Genomic DNA, 22,315 nt, shown 5'->3' on the forward strand with positions numbered 1-22,315 from the left:
CCATCCTGACCTGGGCTGTCAGGTGCGATCACGCACCTGGGAACAGGCTAATAAGGAAATGCCCTCCCACCTTTCCTTGATTAGGAATTTGCTAAAACACCCACAGTTTCAGAGCATCTTGGTGGCGGGGTGCTGGGTTTAGTGCCCAGACTGCTTCAGAAGGACCTGGAAGGAGCCACTGTGAGCCAAGCAGTGTCAGCTCAGGAGACTCTTGCCACCAGAGGGCACTTCACAGAGGCCAGCTTCACCACTAGCTTCTCCTCTGGAAGCGTCTGGCAGGCACAGAACAATTCGGCATTGCTTACTAGAACCTGACCATTTTTCTTTTCTTTGTTTTGAGACAGGGTCTTGCTCTGTCACCCAGGCTAGAGTGCAGTGGTGTAATCTCGGCTCACTGCAACCTCCGCCTCCCAGGCTCAAGTGATCCTCCGACCTCAGCCTCCTGAGTAGCTAGGAACACAGGAACAAGCTATTGCACCAGGCTTATTTTTTATATTTTTGGTAGAGACGAGGTTTCGCAATGTTGCCCAGGCTGGTCTCAAACTCCAAGGCTCAAGTGACCCACCCACCTTGGCCTCCCAAAGTGTTGGGATTATAGGCATCAGCCACGCACCTGGCCTGGACAATTTTTCTCCACATACTAGACAAAACAACACTGTATATTCCGTCTAAAATGTTACGTGGCCAAACAGGAGGCCCAGGTGGGAACATGGAAGCCTTCTCGCAGATGCTCACCCACCTCCCCAGCCCTGCCCCTCTGGTCCACCACAAGAGGCTGACCATATACTAAAAGGGAGGTGAAGGTACCACTAGAGAGAGGTGCATCTGGCCCATCGGGGGCCGGCCTACAGAACCACAGTCACAAACTAAGATGACCACTCGCTCTAAGACCTGGATCAGCAGACACGGGTGTGTGTCCAGGCACTCCCAAGGGCATCCTTGGTCCCCATTCCACAAATGCAACCCCTGGGAGGGAGACGAACACACACAGCTATGGCCAGGTCATAAAGGTTATCCCAGAACCTGAGGAAACCCGCGCACTTGCCCACCTGCGAACGTGTAGGGCAGCTCGTCTCTGGTAGCTTTTCCAGCTCTTTCCTTGCCGCTTATCAACCCTTTCCCAGGAGTCTGCCTCTGCTCTTTTGCTGGCTTCTCGTTTTCTTCCTCACTCTCCACGTTGGATTCCAGGTCCGAGTGGCTATCTGGGCTGTCGCTCTCCTCTGTGTCCTCCCCGCCTGAACTGTCACCTTCTTCCTCGTTGCTCTCAGGGTCACTGGCTTCCTTGCTTTGCTCTTCCTGGACATCTTCCTCGACATTCATCTTTCCATCCTACCAAGAGCGTGGAAACCACAGGGCATGAGGACAGGCGGAGACAACGCTGGACCATCTCACAGCCACATCAAGAGGCTGCCCACATCAGTGCTTTCTACGTGGCTGCAAGGAACACAAACCTGTGTGCTCCATTTGCGCACTGGCACTAGGCCTCCTGCCCACCACCCGCTTCTAGGCTATTCGAGCCGCAGGAGCTACAGGCTGCTAAAGAACCCTGCGGCAGGACGCTGGGCGCGGTTCAGCTTTTGCCAGGGAGCAGCATAGGACTGGGATTTGGAAGGTGTACAGTGGCTGTGGGCTTTAGCACGAGGAGTGTCTACAGCACCTTCTGCTCCTCCAGGTAACCTAGTGTTTTTATCAGTATCCATTTTCCTGTGTGGATCTCTTCTGCTTGAAACCTGTCCTGCCTATTTTTCTTCCCTGGACCCTGACTGATACACTCTTAAAACGAGAAAAGGGTACCGATTTATAAAGTTCGTGAATTAAAAACTACACCAGTCATAGAAACTCAATGACATCACTCAAAGAAAATTCACAACTCTAGCCTTGAGTTAGCTCCCTCGATAGTATGATGAGGTCATGCAGATAGAATCATACAGTTATTAACAAAAGTAGTTGATGTTAACAGAGTAATCAGTTTTATCTGTGTTCCTTTGAGACAGAGAGAGAGAGTGAGAAAGAGAGAGCGTGAGCAAGTGAGTGCACACACTATTGTTAAAGTCTTCTCTCTAAAGTTTTAATATCTGATATACCATAAACACCCAGATAAAGAACTTTAGAGAAACTGGTTAAAAAGATTTAAAATTCCCAACTGTAATAAATCCCTAAAATGAATACCAAAAAAATGTTTTTAAATTAAAAAAAGAGAGAGAAAATGAAGGCAAACATCTTACTTTGTAGGAAAGCAAACGCCTGTCATCTTTATCTAGCACGAAGCCATCATTCAGATCATCTGCTGACATATGTTTTGGTTTCTTAACATTTTCATCCTCATCCTTTCCAAGCATTCTTCGAAGTCTCTCAGCCTGAGCAGGAAGGAATGAGATGTCTTAGAGCACACTCTTCCAACATATGGTGAGGGGGCCGTGCAGTCCTGCCCTGGGCAGCGGGCTGGGCCTACGATCCTCCCAGCTCTGAGGCTGGTGCATCCAGCCTGCTTTCTGCCTGCAGTTTTCAATCAGGCATGCAAACACTTGCTAAGCAGCACATTCCTCATTTAACAAAATCAACTGTTCAAACTTTGTGGCCAATACTCTCCAGTCACCAGGCAAGCCTATTATTCTGAGGTCTTCATAGCCCAATTCTGCTGGCCAGCCCCGACTGGGACTCATCACCCCCTGCACCGAGAGAAGAGGAGCCAGGACGCCAAGAGCAAGCAGCTCCACGGCCTCCACTATTTGACCACACACTGGACACGGGAAGAAGCTAGTGATGTGGTTATGTCAAAACAGCCAGCTGAGCCAGCTGTGATGGCAGCCCACACCTGTAACCCCAGCACTGTGGGAGGCCATGGTGGGAGGATCAGCTGAGACCAGGAGTTTGAGAACAGCCTAGGCAACATAGGGAGATGCTCATCTATACAAACAATTTTTGAAAATTAGCTGGGGCCAGGCGCGGTGGCTCACACCTGTAATCCCAGCACTTTGGGAGGCCGAGGTGACTGGATCACCTGACGTCAGGAGTTCAAGACCGCCTGGCCAACATGGCGAAATCCTATCTCTACTAAAAATAGAAAAATTAGCCGGGCGTGGTGGCGGGCGCCTGTAATCCTAGCTACTCAGGAGGCTGAGGCAGGAGAATCACTTGAACCCAGGAGGTGGAGTTTGCAGTGAGCCAAGATTGTGCCACTGTACTCTAGCTGGGTGACAGAGCGAAACTCTGTCTCAAAAAAAAAAAAAAAAAAAGGTATTCATGAATAAATATAAACTTTAAATAGACTAAAATATTCCACTGATCAGAGTATTCTCTTCAGCCCATCCTGCAAAATGGAGCAGAAGGGGCTGTGGACGGACAGCAGCACAGCCCTGCTCCTGAGGTGCTGCCACCCTACCTCCAGCTTCCTGAGGCGCTCCTGCTCTTCCTTTGCCAATTCTGCCTCCGTCTTCATCCTGTTAGAGGGCTGCGCCTTCATTTCAAAGCCAAGCTCGCGAACCATCATGTCATATGCATCGGGCTAAGGTAGAAAGAAGAAATTCTTCATTTTAAAAATGTATTTATTTCTTATTTTACAAAAAGAAAAGATCTAGCTTCCTGGCACATTCTAGTAATGGCTAGATAATGTTATTGAAGTAGCTAAGCCACATCTACGTCTTTTCTTCTAGAGAGAAAACTGTTCTGATAAGCCCTGAGGATTGCGAAATCAGTGGACATTCAGTCACAAAGAATTTGTTTACCCCTAGAAAAATTCTCAGAATACATCTGCTTTAACAAAAACAGGCCAGGTGCAGTGGCTCACGCCTGTAATCCCAGCACTTTGGGAGGCCAAGGTGGGCAGATCACGTGAGGTCAGGAGTTTGAGACCAGCCTGGCCCAACATGGTGAAACCCTGTCTTTACTAAAAATACAAAAATTAGTCAAGCATGGTGGCACGCGCCTGTAATCCCAGCTACCTGGGAGGCTGAGGCAAGAGAATCACTTGAACCCAGGAGGTGGAGGTTGCAGTGAGGTGGAGGTTGCACTACACTCCAGCCTGGGTGACAGAGCGAGACTCAGTCTCAAACAACAACAAAAACGCTACTTATCCAGGCATTACGCCCTAAACATGGGAAATTAAGTAAAGTAACGGTAATAGCAAGGGTGACTCACAAAGATGTACAGATGACCACATGACACTAATCTGGTGAAATCTAGATTTCTCTGAGAACGCAGTTTCTTAAACAAATGCAGCATTTTCCAATAGTTTAGACTAAAGAGAATGCAGTAGGAAACAAAAACTGTTTACAGAGGAAAAAATAAGTAAATGTATATTAAATGTATGTATTATGTATCAACAGACAAACACGTCACAGGGAAGTTCAGACACCTATTCTAATGTGTCCACCCTGAAGTACTTCTTCCATCCAGAAACACCACTTTTTTCAGTTTAATTCACCTGGAATAGAGACTCAAGTAACTGGATCTACTTCCACCCCAAGATTACACATAGCAGGTAATTCAGTATCAATGTTCAACAGAAACTTGCCCTAAAGGAGACAGCCAGAAGAGCCGTCCAGCCCCAGCCCTTTCTCTGGAGAAAGTCGGTCAGCCAAGCTCAGTGAGTGAAGAGTTTGTTTCAGTACTTGGCTCCCACCTTGGGTTTTTCCTTTTTGTCTCTGTTCTCTGACTTGGGAGTTTTGTGGGACAGGAGAGTCTGAATTTCTTTCCAGTCTTGGTCTAGCTTCTCCGTGAGCTCGAGGGCATCTTCTCGTTGAGCTTGTCTCTCCCTCTGGGGAAAAAATAACACACACACACCACATACCGTTACTACTGGACTTCAACCCAGAGGCCCAATGTCAGTGCCAAGGACACACACAGTGACCACTCAGTTGGCACCAAACGTTTCAACACAGGAAAGAGGCCAGGAGAAATGAGTATTTTAAATGCAAAGCTACCAAATCTCATCAGACGGAAATCTTTTCCTGCCATAAACCATTAATTTAGATGCTCTGAGCACTTCACTGCAAATGAATAAAAAAGTGATTTTTTGGGTACATGTCAGATACTAAAACCAGCAACAACAAAAAACCCATCCGCGCCAGGTGCGGTGGCTCACCCTGTGCTTTAGAACTAGGCCAAGGTGGGAAAACTGCTTGAGCCTGGTCGACACAGCACGATCCCCATCTCTACAAAAAGTAATTAGCTGAGCATGGTGGCACCCACTAGCTACTTGGGGAGCTGAGGTGGGAGGATCACTGGATCCTTGAGCCCAGGAGTTTGAGGCCACAGTGAGCTGTGATTGTGCCACTGTACTCCAGCCCAGGAAACAGAGACTACGTCTCAAAATAAAACAAAACATAAACCAAAAAAAGGCAAAAGAACCAAAACCTGTCCGAGGTATATGCTTTATGTGATTTTTAAAATTCCTACTCACAATAAATGCTTTTACTGAACTCATATAAAATATTAAACACAGCCTAAAAAGGTACAGGAAAAAAAAGCTCAAACAAATTTTGGTGAGCCTGTCTTACCGTGGAGAAGATGATCAAGAACACTCACTAACCCACCTTCTCTTGTTTTGACTTGGCAATGAGCTCTTCAATCAGCTCTTTCCGGGACTTCGGTTTCTCCCGCTCCTCGCCTTCCTGTTGAGTCTTCTTGTGAAGGAGCCCACCGCCTCCTCCAAAGTGGGCAGCAGTCAGCTCAGCTGGGGGCAAAAGGCAGAAAACCCCACAGTGAAGCCCAGCCCTGGCGTGGGAAGTGTTTCCTGTAGCACTCTGCCAGTGCTTCCCCCATAGTGGTCTGGAGAAGTCCACATTTGAGAAAAAAATGCTCACACGCAACAGCCTGGCCTGAGACCACAGGCACAATGGCACTTGAGAAATACCCAAGGTAAGCCACTCTGAGAAAACCCAGACCCATTGCACTCCCAACTGGCCGTAACCCAAGTGGCTGGAAACACCCAGCACCTATTTTTGATTGTGCTGGTTCTAGTGAAGACTGGCAAACCCAGAGCAAGCTGACTCCAGGGTCTTGGTGGGAGCGTCGCCCAGGATCAGTGGTGCAATCTGTGTCCCTCCCACCTCCCTGGGCAGGGCCTGGAGACTCTAGTCACCTGCACCACGGTGCCCCCTCTAGTCACCTGCACGCCACGGCGCCCCCTCTAGTCACCTGCACGCCACGGCGCCCCCTCTAGTCACCTGCACCATGGTGCCCTCTAGTCACCTGCACCACAGCGCCCCCTCTAGTCACCTGCACGCCACGGCGCCCCCTCTAGTCACCTGCACCACGGCGCCCTCTAGTCACCTGCACCACAGCGCCCCCTCTAGTCACCTGCACGCCACGGCGCCCCCTCTAGTCACCTGCACCACGGCGCCCTCTAGTCACCTGCACCACAGCGCCCCCTCTAGTCACCTGCACCACGGCGCCCCCTCTAGTCACCTGCACACCACGGCGCCCTCTAGTCACCTGCACCACGGTGCCCCCTCTAGTCACCTGCATGCCACGGCGCCCCCTCTAGTCACCTGCACCACGGCGCCCTCTAGTCACCTGCACCACAGCGCCCCCTCTAGTCACCTGCACGCCACAGCGCCCCCTCTAGTCACCTGCACCACGGCGCCCCCTCTAGTCACCTGCACCACGGCGCCCTCTAGTCACCTGCACCACGGCGCCCCCTCTAGTCACCTGCACCACGGCGCCCCCTCTAGTCACCTGCACGCCATGGCCCCCCCTCTAGTCACTTGCGCCACGGCGCCCCCTCTAGTCACCTGCGCCACAGCGCCTCCTGGCAATGAGGGGAAGGCCACTCGCCCAACTCACACCAAGGCAGTTACCTCCAGTCTCGGGGAATTAGGATCTCCCCAGGGAATGCGTTTTATAGCTAAGGGTCCACGAGAAGTCTTGAACAATGAAAAGAGCAAAGACAAAGGCACAGAGGGGTTAAAATAACTGGCCATTCTCTTCACGCCCGTGAAGCCGAGCAGTGGCGGGGCCTCCTGGTGTGCCGCAGATGGCGGGTTCAGCACCACATGCTTGCTGCCCTAATTCCTAAGCCTTTTACCCCCTGGATTAGCCAAATATCAGAAGGCAGCCCCAGGCTTTAACACCTTAACTTTCACACACTGACAAGACAAAGCTTTGAGAGTCAGTTTTAGATTTGTAAACCTTTGTTCTGAAGATGCTGGAAATGGGACCTACTTTAACTTACAAGAAATGTCAAGTAATTGATGTCATGACTGCAACCTTATAAATAGGGTTCAAGACAGTCAGACCCGAACTGAATCTTAAACTCTGTTAACATTATTTAAGGCCAAAATTTATCTGTTTCATGTTGTTATCTACAGATATGAGGCTCAATATGATTTTCCTCAAACTGCTATAATTCCACAGTAGGTAAAAGCTAAAGGAACTACATCAATGCCACTGGTACAAATATTAGGCTGGAATTGATAAAGTAGGGGGAGCAAAGTAGTGCATTCAGTGAGGCACCTGGAGTCAGTGAGGTGGGTTCTCCCCACAGCTCTGACTCTGGCATCGGGCAAAACACCTTATTTCTCTGAGCTCATGGGTAGAACGAGCTATTTTGAGGTTCAAATAAAATAATGGATATCAACATGCTTTTTTGGCCCATAAAAGCATCTATCTACACACCATCTTAAAGTTCTCAAAACTTAAAAAAAAAAAAATACATAAAAACTGTCACTTGTGAAATTTGTAGAGAGGTTAATGATCAGTAAAACTTTCATGCAATAACTTTCTCTAGTCTCTAAGAAGAGCAGAAGGTCTAACAATGAACAGACTCTCCCTGACTCCACGCCCACAGGCCCGTGCAGGGCACCCCAGCCTCACCAGACAACGTTCCTCGATCCTCAGCATCGCTGTCACTGTCCACAATGTCATTATGCTTCTCGATGTCTGCCAAAGACTGGCCATAATGAGTCAATTCTTCATCTTCATTTAGATTGTAGATGCTTTTTTTCTCATGATGTCGCTGACAGAAGAGAAAAAAAGTTTCCTAAAATTACCACTTCCATTTCACAGCAAAAAAAAAAGATAAGATAGATATATATATTTCCATTATATTTGAAATATGACAACGAATCCTAAGCAGCCTTAAAGAGTATTTTGGGTCAACTAAGCAATGATTCATGATTCAGACAGAAATGAAACTCATGGAGGGTAATTCTTTTTTTTTTTTTTCCTTCAGACAGAGTCTCGCTCTGTAGCCCAGGCTGGAGTGCGGTAGCGTGATCTGGGCTCACTGCAACCTCTGACTCCCTGGTTCAAGTGATTCTCCTGCCTCAGCCTCCTGAGTAGCTGGGATTATAGGCATGTGCCACCACGCCTGGCTAATTTTTGTATTTTTAGTAGAGACGGGGTTTCATCACGTTGGCCAGGATGGTCTCGATCTCCTGACCTCGTGATCCACCCGCCTCAGCCTCCCAAAGTGCTGGGATTACAGGCATGAGCCACCGCGCCTGGCCTCATGGAGGGGAATTCTTAAATAAGCCCAGGGGCCAGTTTCCACTCCAGCAATGCTGCTCAGGCCACTAGCTCTCCACCCAATGGAGCTGAAGGCAGCAGCTCAGCTGAGAACTCCTGTGCACACTGCTGCCGTGTAGTAGAGTTAAGGCATTTATCCATTCAGCTAACATTTGCAGAAGAGGTTGCTTCTCCTTTGGCCTAGCCAGATAAGGCACAGGATTCGAGGGCTATCCCCTGGACCTTCCAAGTGCCCAGGAACATGCACAACGTGCAGAGTCAGCCTTCTCCTTGGCCTTGACTTCCCTGTGAAATGTACAGCAAAAACCCTCCTCCAGTTTCTTTCCATACCTGCTGTTCCAGAGCAAACCTCTTCATCATCTTCTCCTCAGGGCTCATGTTGCTGTTGTATTCTCCGAAGCGTTTATCTCTGAATACATTGGACTTATCCCTTTCTTTGTACTCTTTTAGTAAAGTCTGTGTACGCTGGAAAACAGGTCAGAAACAATCTCACAAAAAATTCTTGTGATTTCCACTACAGGGGACATCAGAACAGTGCATACTTTAAAGTTCAGGGCTATGCACAGTGATGTCAAAGTTCACACCCAATCTGCTTTCATGCACGATAGGCTTTCTCTAGTAATGACAGAATTTTGAGAAGAGCAAAACAACTTTCAATGATAATGGGGCGATCACTTTCTTTTCTTCTTTAGAGTCTACCGGTGCCAAAAGGAAGGGTAAAAAAGAACACACTAGTCAAGCTCAAGGCATGAATGGCTCCCTCGGCTGTAACAGCTGCCTTAAGGTTTAAAACGTGCACATTTGGAAAAGTGGAAATGGGTTTAGACTCCTTCCGTCATGGAGGAGGGTACTATTTCCCATCAAAGGTACTCCTAAGAAATGTATAGTTGTGAGTTCATACTAGACACAAGGCAATAAACAAGTTAGCGAGGTCACAGTTTAGAGGCTTCACCTTTATAACACCAAGAGGAGCAATATTTTATATACGGTTAGCAAGTATCAAATAATTTGGTTATTTTCCCAGCAGCAACAAAAAAAGACCAAGTTTAACAGTATTCAAAGTTGGCTGTCCTGGAGGTTGAATTCCCTAAAGAAAGCTGGGAGAGGACAGAGATGGGTGAGGAACGAGTGGCCTCTGCAACCTGAGATGGCCACATTGCAAACTCTTTCCCGCTGCGGAACTTCTTCTGTTTGCTAAGGAACTGCCATTACACTGGTGTTTACACAGCAATTCCGAAAGGAAATGGCACCAAGGCAAAATCTTGATGCCATGGAAGGCCCTTGGAATGATCCAATTCAGTGGTTTTACAAACCCACCACAAATTGGTGCCTCGGCAGACATTTGAAACCTCTCATGTAACCCCAGACTTAAGTGTTCCTTGCCTTCCTCAGGGATTCCTCTAATTTGTGAAGTCACTTTGAAAGAATGCGTGCGTGTGGCAGGAGGGAGCGTGTGGTGACTTGGTCACTGCCACTCTGGTTCCAAGTTCTGTTTCAGGAGGGGACAGGTCAGATTTTGCTCCAGACATAGGTCACTTCCCCAGGGTCAGAGATGAACTTAAAGGCTAAAAAACCCAGATTTAAGGTCAAAACCAGGAGCTGGAAGAGGAAGAAAAGAGAGTGGAAGGGGTTAAGAAGCAGCTGGGCAAGAGCAGAAGATGCTCCAGCAGGGACAGAAGCACGCCCTGCCCCTCCTTTCCATTTAGAGCACATTCCATCTGGAGAGGTCAACCGAAATATTAATCATGTGGACAGGAGAAAAGGATGTGAAAAAACCATTTGTGTTATCTCACTTTGAAATGTGAAAGTGCTACTATTACACTTAAAATGCACGAAAAACCCCTCTGCTGCCTGAAGAGTAGGAAACCATCCATTAGTTCAATAAATACTGCCAAGGCAATTTTCGTCATTTTCTTCAAGAATGTTTCAAGAACCAATTTGTTTCAACTGACACACGCTGAGTTATTAATCCTTAGTAACTTCTAGTAACTTCCTACCGTGGCAGTGCTAAACAATGTTTGTTAAAAACACCTTTGGGGCCGGGCGCGGTGGCTCACACCTGTAATTCCAGCACTCTGGGAGGCCAAGGCGGGCTGATCATGAGGTTAGGAGATCAAGACCATCCTGGCTAACATGGTGAAACCCAGTCTCTACTAAAAATACAAAAAAATTAGCCAGGCGTGGTGGTGGGCGCCTGTAGTCCCAGCTACTCGGGAGGCTGAGGCAGGAGAATGGCATGAACCCGGGAAGTGGAGCTTGCAATGAGCTGAGATTGCGCCACTGCACTCCAGCCTGGGCGACAGACAAAGACTCTGTCTCAAAAACAAAAAAAACCAAAACACAAACAAACCACCTTGGGTACAATTTCCTGAACCAGAGTCTAAAGACAGCGAGTGTCCCCAGATAGACCAGAGGGCTCCATCGCCATTGCTCTGTTCTCTCCGCTTCTGTTACGAGCCATTCCAGAGCGAGATCCTGCTGGATGCTGATAGTGAACCACACACAGTACTGAATCAGGTTAAGCTCTCTGAACCTTCACCATTCTTCATCCACAGAGCAGAATTTTAAAACAACATCTCACTATTTAAATCACAAGGTATAGCTGGCAATCAGATGGGAGCACATTACATGTGCTAGCCTGTACTGCTCGATGAACTCTGTACGGACAGAGGCTGCTTGCATGCTACACTGAGACCTTTTTTTTTTTTAAAAGATGGAATCTCGCTCTGTCGCCCAGGCTGGAGTGCAGTGGCACAATCTCAGCTCACTACAACCTCCGCCTGCCGGGTTCAAGCAATTCTCCTGCCTCAGCCTCCCCAGTAGCTGGGATTACAGGTGCACGCCGCCATGCCCAGCTAATTTTTTTGTATTTTTAGTAGAGATGGGGTTTCACCGTGTTGCCCAGGCTGGTTTCGAACTCCTGAGCTCAGGCAATCTGCCTGCCTCGGCCTCCCAAAGTGCTAGGATCACAGGTGTGAGCCACCAAACCCAGCATATACCAAGAAGACTTCTGAGGTCTGTCCCTGCAGAGGGAGGGAGTGTCACTGGCTTCTAGCAGGAAGGGGGTAGATGGGGCAGGCATCAGCCATCTCTGCCTCTAAAAACATTAGTTCTCATTATCTGGAATATGATTCTATGGGTAAATCTTAGTGAAGAACAGCCCTTAGGCTATAAATACGTAATATGAGTTATTCTACATTATTGTGATTCTCTTTCTTTCTTAAACTATATAGATGTTGTGACATCATATGGAATTTACGGCATAAAATGGGGATAATAACAGTACTTCCCCCTCATAACGGTGAGGATTAAATGTAAACCGTGTGGCACAAGGCCTGACCAACTGTAAGGGACCAGTAACTATATTATTAATATAGTTACTATATATTATTATATTAACATTATATTAATATTATTATATTAATATTATTATATTATTTTATATTATTATATTAATATAATTGTATTAATATTATATTATATTAATATATTATAATATTAATATATTATAACAATATATTAATATTATAATATATTAATATACTAATATTATAATATTATAATATATTAATATTAATATAGTTACTATATATTAATATATAGTAACTATATTAATATTATTAATATATAGTAACTATATTAATATTATTAATATATAGTAACTATATTAATAATATTAATATATAGTAACTATATTAATATTATTAATATATAGTAACTATATTAATATTATTAATATATAGTAACTATATTAATATTATTTATATAGTAACTATATTAATATTATTTATATAGTAACTATATTAATATTAATATAGTAACTATATTAATAATATTAATATAGTTACTATATTAATATTATTAATATATAGTAACTATATTAATATTATTAATATATAGTAACTATATTAATAATATTATTAATATATAGTAACTATATTAATAATATTAATATATAGTAACTATATTAATAATATTATTAATATATAGTAACTATATTAATAATATTATTAATATAGTAACTATATTAATAATATTATTAATATATAGTAACTATATTAATATTATTAATATATAGTAACTATATTAATATTAATATATAGTAACTATATTAATATTATATATAGTAACTATATTAATATTATATATAGTAACTATATATTATTAATATATAGTAACTATATTAATAATATTAATATATAGTAACTATATTAATAATATTAATATATAGTAACTATATTAATATTATTAATATATAGTAACTATATTAATATTATTAATATATAGTAACTATACTAATATAGTTACTGATTTAAGAACTACATTAATATAACTTATTTTATAAATTATTTCAGAAATAAGGAAACTGAGGCACAGCTATAAAGCAATGTCCTGAGACTGGCACCTGGGGGCTGCCCTCTTCCTGCCAGACTGAGTGCCTCAGAGCGCTACAACTGACCAGAGGGGAGAAGCCAACTGAGACAGCCTGTTTACTTCTAAGGGACTAACCCACATGAAAAGACCCAGGCCTCCTGCGCCGGCCTCACGGCCCCTACACGTGTTATCAAGCTTGGAGTCAACTGGACGACCTGCTGTCCCTCAGACAGCTGTGAGTGCCACACTTCACCATACCGGGACAATGTGCCTTTGCATGTGTGTCCTCTGCCCACCCTGGGCCCATGAACAGCTCACTCCCCTTGCAAAACTTGACTGTAACTCCCTCTAGAAGAATTTTTGGACTTTCCTAACTATTACACTTTTTGCTGACCGTGATCTCCTAAGGCACTCAGGTTCCATCTTTGATTTCTTCAAATATTTGTGTTTCTTCCATGGGCCAAGCATTGGAGATCCAAAAAGGAGCAGCAATTCCCGCCCCCGTCCCAGGCCTTCAGCACAGGGCAGGGAGGTGGATCTGCTCAATACCAGAAGTTTGAGCAACCTGTCCTATTTGGGTTACATAGCTTGGGTGGTGAACCTGAGCTGGCCCTTTAGAGACTTTCGGAGGTAAAGCAGACCTTTTGGACAAACTGAGTTGCAAGAGGCGAAGCAAGGACAACAGCCAGACTGTGCGGGACTCGAACGACAAGCCAAGAAGGTTAATAACAGTATTTAGAGAACACTTGCTGTGTGCTCTATGTGCTATCTTACTCAATTCTCACAAACCACCACGAGGGGTAGGATGTATACTATCATCTCTACTTTTGAAATGAGAAAACTGAGGCTTCAGTGGTGAAGACAAATGTGTCTCTTCCAGGGAACCACACTACCTTATGCTCCCACCCCGGCCCGGGGGTGTGTAATGAGGGACTCCTATCGAAGTCAGCTGTAAGTCTATCTTGCCTATTTATTATACACGCTGTCGTCTTCGCGCAGTAAGGATAATATGTGTTTTGATTCAAAGACCATCCAGCTTGCACACTGTGATGAACAGAGATGAGGAGCTCATGAAGGCAAGGGCAAGTCTTATTTACCTTTATCTCCCCGAACCTAGAAGCGAGGTCAAACAGAAGCGCTCGGGGTAGCAAGAAGGCTTTGTAGATATTGAAATGTGAATGCATGCCCAGCCCTTACCAGGTGCGTGACCTTAGGAAATTCACTTGTCCTTTCTGTGCCTTAATTTTTTCACCAACCTGCTAATGTATGTTCCTCAGTGAAAATTATAAAAAAAAAAAAAGTTAAAAAAACTAGGAAGCAATGAGTTTCCATAGAGTTACTTCCCAAGGAACAAGGTTACGCGCTTCGGGAGAGAGCTGATCAAACATCAAACGCAGCATCCTACACAGCCCCTATCCACCGTCCCCAAACCTGCAGAGCTCAAAGTAAACGCGGAAGGGTTAACAAGCAGCTTGGTCCAGGGCGCCGCCCGAAGTGACTGACTCCGCCTGACCGGGTTGGAGGAGTCGCCGAAATAACACGAATGCAGGCTCTCCAAGAGGGCGAGAGTTTCCAGGTCACTCCAGCTCAGAGAACAGCAGAGGCTTTCGGACTATAAAGTCAGTGCCGTGTGCCTGTCACGGCCTGTGCCGCTCAACGAGGAAACCGACGCACCGAGAAGGACGCAGCCGGCCGAGAGCAGCGTGGGGTCCAGATCCTGCCTTCCGGCTCCCCGTGCGCCCCCCGCTTACCTTCCTGAGGGCCCGTGCGCGAGACACCCCGGGCAGCCCCACGTCGTGGCGCGTCTTCCGGCCCAGGATCTGGAACTTCTGCCTGTTAACTTTCACCTCGAACGGATTGGAGTTGGCCTTCGCCGGGCCCCCTCGCGCTCCCGCCGGCGCCCCGGAGGCCTTCCTTCGCGCCCGGACCTTCTTCGCCTTCGCCATGGCGCGCGCCCCGCTGCGCCCAAGGGGCCGAGACCCGAAGAGAGACAGGCGCGCGCTACCCTAAGACACGTGCCGGGCCGCGGAACCGCTTCCTCGTCTCGCGAGAACAGCGCAGCACCTCCGACTCGCGAGAAGTAAACACCGCGCCCGCAGGCTCGGCTTACTCGCCGATAGGCTCAGCGACTACAACTCCCAGCAGGCCACGCGCCGTGGCCCGCCGTGTACTCTTGGCGCAGGGCCTTCTGGGAGCTGTAGTGCCCCGGCCGCGGCGGCGAGGGGCGCTCCCTCTTCAGCTAAGCCGTTAGCGCCGAGCCCGCCCGGGAGCGGGTCGCCGGCCGCGGCGGGCGCCCCTGCCAGTGAGCCCCTGTCCGAAGTGGGCCACGGCATTGACTCGGGGCTGCCCGGGGCAGGGCACTGAGGAGGGAGTTGCGCGCGCGAGGCGAGGGCGATGGGGCCAAGAAGAACCGGGGCGATAGCGCGGCAGCGGTGACTGCTGGGACCCGCCGCGGTCGGGCTGCCCCCTCCCCTCGCCCTGACCGCTCCCCTGCTGGTGAGGGCCTGCGGAGGCGGCGGCGGCGGCGCCCTTGGTGGCAGTGGTGGCGGCGGCGGCGGCGGAGCAGCCCCCCGGGATCGTGTCCGGAGCTCGAGGAGCGGGTGGCGCCCGGCGAGCTATGCGCGGGGGCGGCGGCGTCTCCTCCTGTTCCGCCTCCTCAGTCTCATCGGTCTCGCAGAATCCGCCGGCGGCGGCGGCGCCAGGACATGGAGCTCGAGAACATCGTGGCCAACTCGCTGCTGCTGAAAGCGCGTCAAGGTGGGTGCGCGGCAGGCGCCCCCGACTCCCCCTAGAGAACCCCCGAATCCCGGGGAACCCTGGCCCCCCTGAAGGAACCCGACATCCCCGGAGAACCCCGATGTTCCTGGAGAGCCCCGACACCTCCCATTGGGGGAACCCAGATCTGCACGGAGCCGGAGCCGGGGTCTGTGCAGTGTGGTCAGGCTGCCCGGGCCAGGTCCCCAGCCCCCATCGCCTGGCCCAGATGAGAGAAGTCTGCGCTTTGCTCTTCTTAGTCTTGCCCTGTGTCCTTGTCCTGTCCTCTCGGTGTGACCTCGGTGACAGTGTTACTTCAGGATGCGGCAGGCAGTGTCCTGCTTGTGTTGGACAACCTGTCCCACCAAAAAAGAACGGCGTCTTTATGGTCTTAAGGGGGACAAAGAATAGCAGCCTGGGAACTACTCTGGGCGAGAACCTTCCGATAATGATTGTAGGGCAATGTTATTTTTAACATAGCTGCTTGGTTTTGAGGTTTGATCTGAGGCTCTATGGTGTGTCAAGTGTGCTTTAGCACGACGTGGTCACAGATGGACAAGTTGGCAAAAATTCAGCCTTTTATCATTATTAAAGTGAGGCAGAAATTTAAAAATAATAATAAGTACTGCATTCATTCACTCCAAGAAAAGAAAAAGCCAAGGCCCAGAATGTGGCAAGGCAAGGGTTAAAAAGAAAAGAAGAACACGTTTTCTTTTGCTTAGCAAGCTCACTTTAAGGACAGTTATAAGATAACGCTGTTCTGTTTGAGAAGTCGAATCCAAAGGAATAGGCTCCAGACACCCCCCTTCCAGAGCAGGGGTGAAGAAAAAAAAAAAAAAAGAGGACAAATGTCTGTGTTTAGCCAGTTCTTGGTTTTTTCTTTCGACGCAGCTACAAGGCCACCAGCTATGCAAGGCCACAAGTTATGCCAAGTCATCAGTTATGCTATAGATTATGTGACCTGTCATTATATGATTAACTGCCTTTGTTTTGCTTCTGTAAGTTTGCTTATAAAAATCCTGCTCAGTCTTTGTTCAAGGCTCAGCTTTTTGGATGTGAATCCACTGGGCTGGTGCGTACCTTAAAATAAATATCCTCCTGTTTTCACCCATGCTGGTCTCTCTAGTCCTCTGCATCCCGCCACAAAAGCATCAGTTGGTCCAGCTCTTCAGCGGGAGACCCCCACAATCCTCTGTGCAATCCTCTGTCTCGGACCTCATGTCTCCCTTGCCTGCGTCTCAAGAGAGCTGGCGATAGAGCCTCGGACCTCAAGTCCCCGTGCTAGCCACGGTAGTTCTTCACACCCCGTCACTCTTACGGAATTGCTGATTTCCTCTGTTTCCTTGCGTGATGGAGCAGCTCTGCTCGGACTGTGCTCCAGGACAGGGTAAATGCCGACTGAAGATGCCACAGCAGCCGGCGATGCATATTTAAAGGACAGTCTGGAGCCGAAGGTGGCGGCCACGCTTGTAGTCCCAGCTACTCTGGAAGCTGAGGTGGAAGGCTCACTTGGGCCCAGCAGAGTCCAGCCTGGGCAAAACACAGCAAGACCATCTCTTTAAAAAAGTCTAAAGCAAAGACTTCATCTTCTCAGTATTTTTGTGCACCAACTCACACTATTTTGAATAGAAGAACTGAGAATGGGTGGGAAGAGAATGGGATATTTTTCCCTTAAGACAATCAGGGAGTCCCAGAGCAGTATGCGTTCTCAGCAGCCATTTTCAGTGGAGCATTTGACTGTGCCTCTTATCCCTCACTGTGAACTCCAAATAGGTCATGGAAGAGAATCATCCTTAGTGGAAGTCAGATTGAAGCTAAGCCAGTTTTCTTTTTACACTACCTTCCTATCTGCATGTAATTTACAAAAAGGAATTATACCAAGCCGCCTTCCTTATAATGCTGCAGAGATTAGATAATGAGATAAATATAAGTGCTCTATAAATGCTAAATAACATAAAACCAGATTCTGTCACAAAACCTAAGCCCACAGTGATAGTTTGAAAAGTGAAAGTTTTGGCCGGGCACGGTGGCTCACAGCTGTAATCCCAGCACTTTTGGAGGCCGAGGCGGGCGGATCACAAGGTTAGGAGATTGAGACCATCCTGGCTAACATGGTGAAACCCTGTCTCTACTAAAAATACAAAAATTAGCCGGGCATCGTGGCTGGCGCCTGTAGTCCCAGCTACATGGGAGGCTGAGGCAGGAGAATGGCGTGAACCCTGGAGGCAGAGCTTGCAGTGAGCCAAGATTGTGCCACTGCACTCCAGCCTGAGTGACAGAGCAAGACTCCATCTCAAAAAAAAAAAAAAAGAAAGTTTTAATTTTTTCCCTGAAATATCTCATATTAACTCCACAGTAGTGTGATTATGAGGCCTGTCCCCATTGAGTGAGAGTATTTGCTCCTGTGGTCAGAAAGCGTCATTATGTATAGCTTGATTAATGGTTAGAGAAGTTGAATATATAATATTAGAAATACATGGATACATGCTGAGTATTGGTTATAATTTAGGGCTTTTCCCCAAGTTGATGACTGTGTTTGTTACTTTAAAGTATCTCCCAGGAAGTACCAGGAGGTGTCTTCTTGGACACATAACTTCATGGACAGCTCCTTGTTTAGCTTCACTGGCTCATATACTAGAAAATTAACCTTTGAAATGAATGAACGTAGCACAAGAGTTATATTCTGGTCCTGAGAAGCGCAATGTTGATTTAATATTATTAGTGAGTCCAGTCATTTCCTGGATTTATTTCAAATAGAATCAGTCAGTCTCAATCCCCCCTCCCTCTCTGGTCCCTGCTATGGTCTGAATATTTGTGTTCCCCCAAAATTCTTATGTTGAAATCTTCACTACGAAGGGGATGGAATTAGGAGGTGGGGCATTTGGGAGGTGATTGGGTCATGAGAGTGGAACCCTCGTGAATGGTATTAGTGCCTTTATAAAAGAAACTAGAGAGACACCCCTCATTCCTTCTACCATGTGAAGGACACAGAAAGAAGGTGCCAGCTATGAATCAGAAAGTGGGCCCTCACCAGACACCAAATCTGTCTTGATCTTGGACTTTTTAGCTTCCAGAACTGTGAGAAATATATTTCTGCAATTTATAAGCTACTCAGTTTATAGTATTCTGTTAGAGCAGCTTGAACAGACTAAGATGGTCTAAACAGAAGATTGTTAGAGCCTTTTCCTTTCAGGAATGTTGGCAGATGATGCTGCACTGAAAGCGTTTGTGTGTCACTCTGCCAGGGACACGAAGGAAGTGTGAAATGATCATATTGGTTTGGTCTTATTTTGTTTCGTTTTGTTTTGAGACAGAGTCTCACTCTGTCGCCCAGGCTGGAGTGCAGTGGTATGATCTCAGCTCACTGCAACCTCTGCCTCCTGGGTTCAAGTGATTCTCTTGCCTCAGCCTCCCAAGTAGCTGGGACTACAGGCACTCACCATTCCCGGCTAATTTTTTGTATTTTTAGTAGAGACAAGGTTTTGCCATGTTGGCCAGGCTAGTCTTGAACTCCTGACCTCAAGTGATTCGCCCACCTCAGCCTCCCAAAGTGCTGGGATTACAGGCATGAGCCACTGCACCCAGCCCGTATTGGGTTTTTGTTGGTGTTTTGTTTTATTTTTTTTTCCTTGATATAATTCATAGGTTCATAGATCATATTGTTAATAAATATAAAAACAATTTTTTTTTTGAGGCGTTGTTTTGCTCTTGTTGCCCAGGCTGGAGTGCAATGGCGCAATCGCGATCTCGGCTCACTGCAACCTCTGCCTCCCGGGTTCAAGAAATTCTCCTGCCTCAGTCTCCCGAGTAGCTGGGATTACAGACATGAACCATTATGCCTGGCTAATTTTGTATTTTTAGTAGAGACGGGGGTTTCTCCATGTTGGTCAGGCTGGTCTCGAACTCCCGATCACAGGTGATCCACCCGCCTCAGCCTCCCAAAGTACTGGGATTACAGGCGTGAGCCACTGTGCCCGGCCTGTTTTTGTTTTTTTTTTTAATTTAGGATTTTTTCCCTGTATAATATTATTTGTTAAGCAACTTATAACTTTTATGTTTTAAATAAGCTTAAATTATTTCACATCATACTTCTGAGGAGACTTTAACACCGTCTTATCTCTTGGAGAAATTGAAAACAAATGCAGAGAGGAATATGTAATACATGCATTTAATGTGGGTTTTGGTCTTATATATTGCAATTCTGTTCTGATTTCAGGCTGCGGTGTTATTGAGCAGTTTCTTTAACACCTGCAGCATGGTTAATATACCTGTTATTATTAATGTTGTCTCTTACTGAGGCTTCCTCCCTAGAACTTTTGCTAACTTAAGCAAATAGGAAATTTATGGAGAAGATATTGGGTAGCTCAAAGAATCAAAGTAAGAACCTAATAATCAGTCTGGAAAGAACAGGAGCTGGGACTCATTCATTCATGCATGCATTCATTTGGCAGATGTGTGCTCAGAATGTTCCAGGTGCTGTTCCTATAGCAATAAACACTATGTTCAGAAATTCCTGCCATTCTGGAGACCACATTCTTACAGGGGAGGCAGTCTCGAGACACATAAATAAGACATGTGGCATATTAGCAAGCAGTGAGTGCCACGGGAGACTGCAGCAGGGATGGGGGTAGGAAGCGCCCAGGTGGCATTGGTAGTTGCAGTTTCGGATGGTTTTAGATGGGGGGCTGCTGATTGATAATCAGGTCTCCACGGTCACTCCTGTGACAGAGCAGGTATCTTTTTATTTTATTTATCTGATTTTGCCTCATGAATTTCAGATTCTTATCCTGGGAGAGAGCAGCAATTGGCTGGCTTGGCTCTGGCCCCCTTCCTGCATCCGTGGCTAAGGGGGAATCAGGCAGCTGGACTGACAGTCCCACCAAGACATACACCATGGGGGAGAAGTAAGGGAAGGGCTGCAGAAGAAACCAACAAAGGGCCATTGCAAAGGCCTGTTTACATGACATAGTAAGCAGGCATAGGCCATATGCGCTAGGGCCAGAGGGGTAGCTAGGAGAATGGAGAGGAAAGAAGAGATCAGAGAGATGCTGAAGGTAGAAGACACTGGATAGAGGAGCGATTGCAGAGAATCCTCAAAGTTGCCTTTGAAATTCCCTAGCTGAGGAAATTAAAAGACTGCTCTTTCTAGTCTTGAATTCCTGACCTCAAATGATCCACCCGCCTTGCCCTTCCAAATTGTTGGGATTCCAGGTGTGAGCCACTGTGCCTGGCCAAATTTTCTTTTCTTTTCTTTTCTTTTTTTTTTTTTTTTTTTAAGAGAGTTTCGCTCTTGTTGCCCAGGCTGGAGTGCAATGGCACAATCTTGGCTCACCGCAACCTCCGCCTCCTGGGTTCAAGCGATTCTCCTGCCTCAGCCTCCCAAGTAGCTGGGATTACAGGCATGCAGTACCACGCCCGGCTAATTTTGTATTTTTAGTAAAGATGGGGTTTTTCCATGTTGGTCAGGCTGGTCTCGAACTCCCAACCTCAGGTGATCCGCCCACCTCGGCCTCCCAAAGTGCTAGGATTTATAGGCGTGAGCCACGGTGCCCAGCCTTTTTTCTTTTTTAGAGACAGGGTCTCACTCTGTTGCCCCGCTGGAGTGCAGGTGGGGAAATCATAGCTACTGAAGCCTCAAAGCCTTGAACTCCGGGGCCAAGCAGTCCTCCTGTCTCAGACTCCCAAGTGGCTGGGACCACAGGCATGCACTGCCATGCACAGATAATTTTGTGGTTTTTGTGGAGATGGGGTCTCACTATGTTGCCCAGGCTAGTCTGGAACCCCTGGACTCAAGTGATCCTACCCTTCTACTTCAGCCTCCCAAAGTGCTTGGATTACAGGGTGAACCACTACACCCGGCCTATTAGAATTTTCAACAGCATGTAAGATCAAGTTTTCTAGAAAGAGTTATAAACTTACTATTTCTTATCTGTCAGATATTTGAAGTAATCTATGTAGTAGTCAGCCAAATTATTTCTCTGCCAACAAAAGGTTACCCCATTTTCCCTAAGCAATAATGTCTACCGTCTGTTACTATCATTATGGTACAGCTAATTTGGGATGCTATCAATCAGCCAGGTTATTAGCAACCAGGTCAGTTTGGTTTTCTTATATTTTCTACTTTGTCTATCTAGATTATAATGGCTTTAAATCAGGATTTTTATTTCTTGGTCAGTGAACCAAATATTGGGTTTAGTGGCTTTATGCTACTTTAGGACCAAAAATATCTATACCACTGATACTATAAAATAATATTCTTGGCCAGGCACGGTGGCTCATGCCTGTAATCCCAGCACTTTGGGAGGCCAAGGCGGGCGGATCACGAGGTCCAGGTATCGAGACCATCCTGGCCAACATGGTGAAACCCCGTCTCTACTAAAAATACAAAAGTTAGCCAGGCATGGTGGCGCGCGCCTGTAGTCCGAGCTACTCGGGAGGCTGAGGTGGGAGAATCACTTGAACCTGGGAGGTGGAGGTTGCAGTGAGCCGAGATTGTGCCACTGCACTCCAACCTGGCAACACGGTGAGACTCCATCTCAAAAAAAAAAAAAAAAGAATGTTATTTTTTTTTGGGGGGGACAGAGTCTCGCTCTGTTGCCCAGGCTGGAGTGCAGTGGCGTGATCTCAGCTCACTGCAAGCTCTGCCTCCCAGGTTCACACCATTCTCCTGTCTCAGCCTCCCCAGCAGCTGGGACTACAGGCACACGCCACCACGCCT

The 22,315-nt window shown here is 46.9% G+C and overlaps 2 protein-coding genes and 1 long non-coding RNA gene across 11 annotated transcripts in view; 2 read left to right on the forward strand and 1 right to left on the reverse strand.

Annotated features, from left to right (window-relative positions):
• Window positions 1-3,510, forward strand: part of LOC129397557 (uncharacterized) — a 15,333-nt gene extending 11,823 nt beyond the window's left edge. Inside the window, exons 5-6 of one of the 2 annotated variants that reach the window (XR_008625048.2) lie at window positions 1,269-1,672; window positions 3,305-3,510. This is a non-coding gene — a long non-coding RNA (uncharacterized LOC129397557). Of the gene's footprint in view, window positions 1-1,268; window positions 1,822-3,304 lie in introns of those variants that run through there. The other variant, XR_008625047.2, reaches the window with a different exon arrangement.
• The window catches only part of NOP14 (NOP14 nucleolar protein), a 25,480-nt gene extending 10,591 nt beyond the window's left edge, over window positions 1-14,889 (reverse strand). Inside the window, exons 1-8 of one of the 3 annotated variants that reach the window (XM_034958229.3) lie at window positions 14,595-14,889; window positions 8,800-8,934; window positions 7,816-7,957; window positions 5,535-5,674; window positions 4,622-4,756; window positions 3,383-3,505; window positions 2,226-2,357; window positions 1,050-1,329 (exon numbers count right to left, since the gene is read on the reverse strand). In XM_034958229.3, the coding sequence (XP_034814120.2) occupies window positions 1,050-1,329; window positions 2,226-2,357; window positions 3,383-3,505; window positions 4,622-4,756; window positions 5,535-5,674; window positions 7,816-7,957; window positions 8,800-8,934; window positions 14,595-14,789 (1,282 nt within the window). In that variant the 5' untranslated portion in view covers window positions 14,790-14,889. The remainder of the gene's footprint in view (window positions 1-1,049; window positions 1,330-2,225; window positions 2,358-3,382; window positions 3,506-4,621; window positions 4,757-5,534; window positions 5,675-7,815; window positions 7,958-8,799; window positions 8,935-14,594) is intronic. The other 2 variants (XM_003812954.5, XM_063603490.1) reach the window with 2 other exon arrangements.
• Window positions 14,890-15,229: 340 nt separating this feature from the next.
• The window catches only part of GRK4 (G protein-coupled receptor kinase 4), a 75,569-nt gene continuing 68,483 nt past the window's right edge, over window positions 15,230-22,315 (forward strand). For 4 of the 6 annotated variants that reach the window (XR_010111847.1, XM_063603495.1, XM_034958247.3 and 1 more), the window contains exon 1: window positions 15,230-15,600. Coding sequence is in view for 3 of the 6 variants with exons in the window: in XM_063603495.1 (XP_063459565.1) it covers window positions 15,549-15,600 (52 nt within the window). In the remaining 3 variants the exon portion in view is untranslated. The remainder of the gene's footprint in view (window positions 15,601-22,315) is intronic. The other 2 variants (XM_055111152.2, XM_034958252.3) reach the window with 1 other exon arrangement.

The sequence above is a fragment of the Pan paniscus genome, chromosome 3, assembly GCF_029289425.2.
Source record: "Pan paniscus chromosome 3, NHGRI_mPanPan1-v2.0_pri, whole genome shotgun sequence".
NCBI lineage: Eukaryota > Metazoa > Chordata > Mammalia > Primates > Hominidae > Pan > Pan paniscus.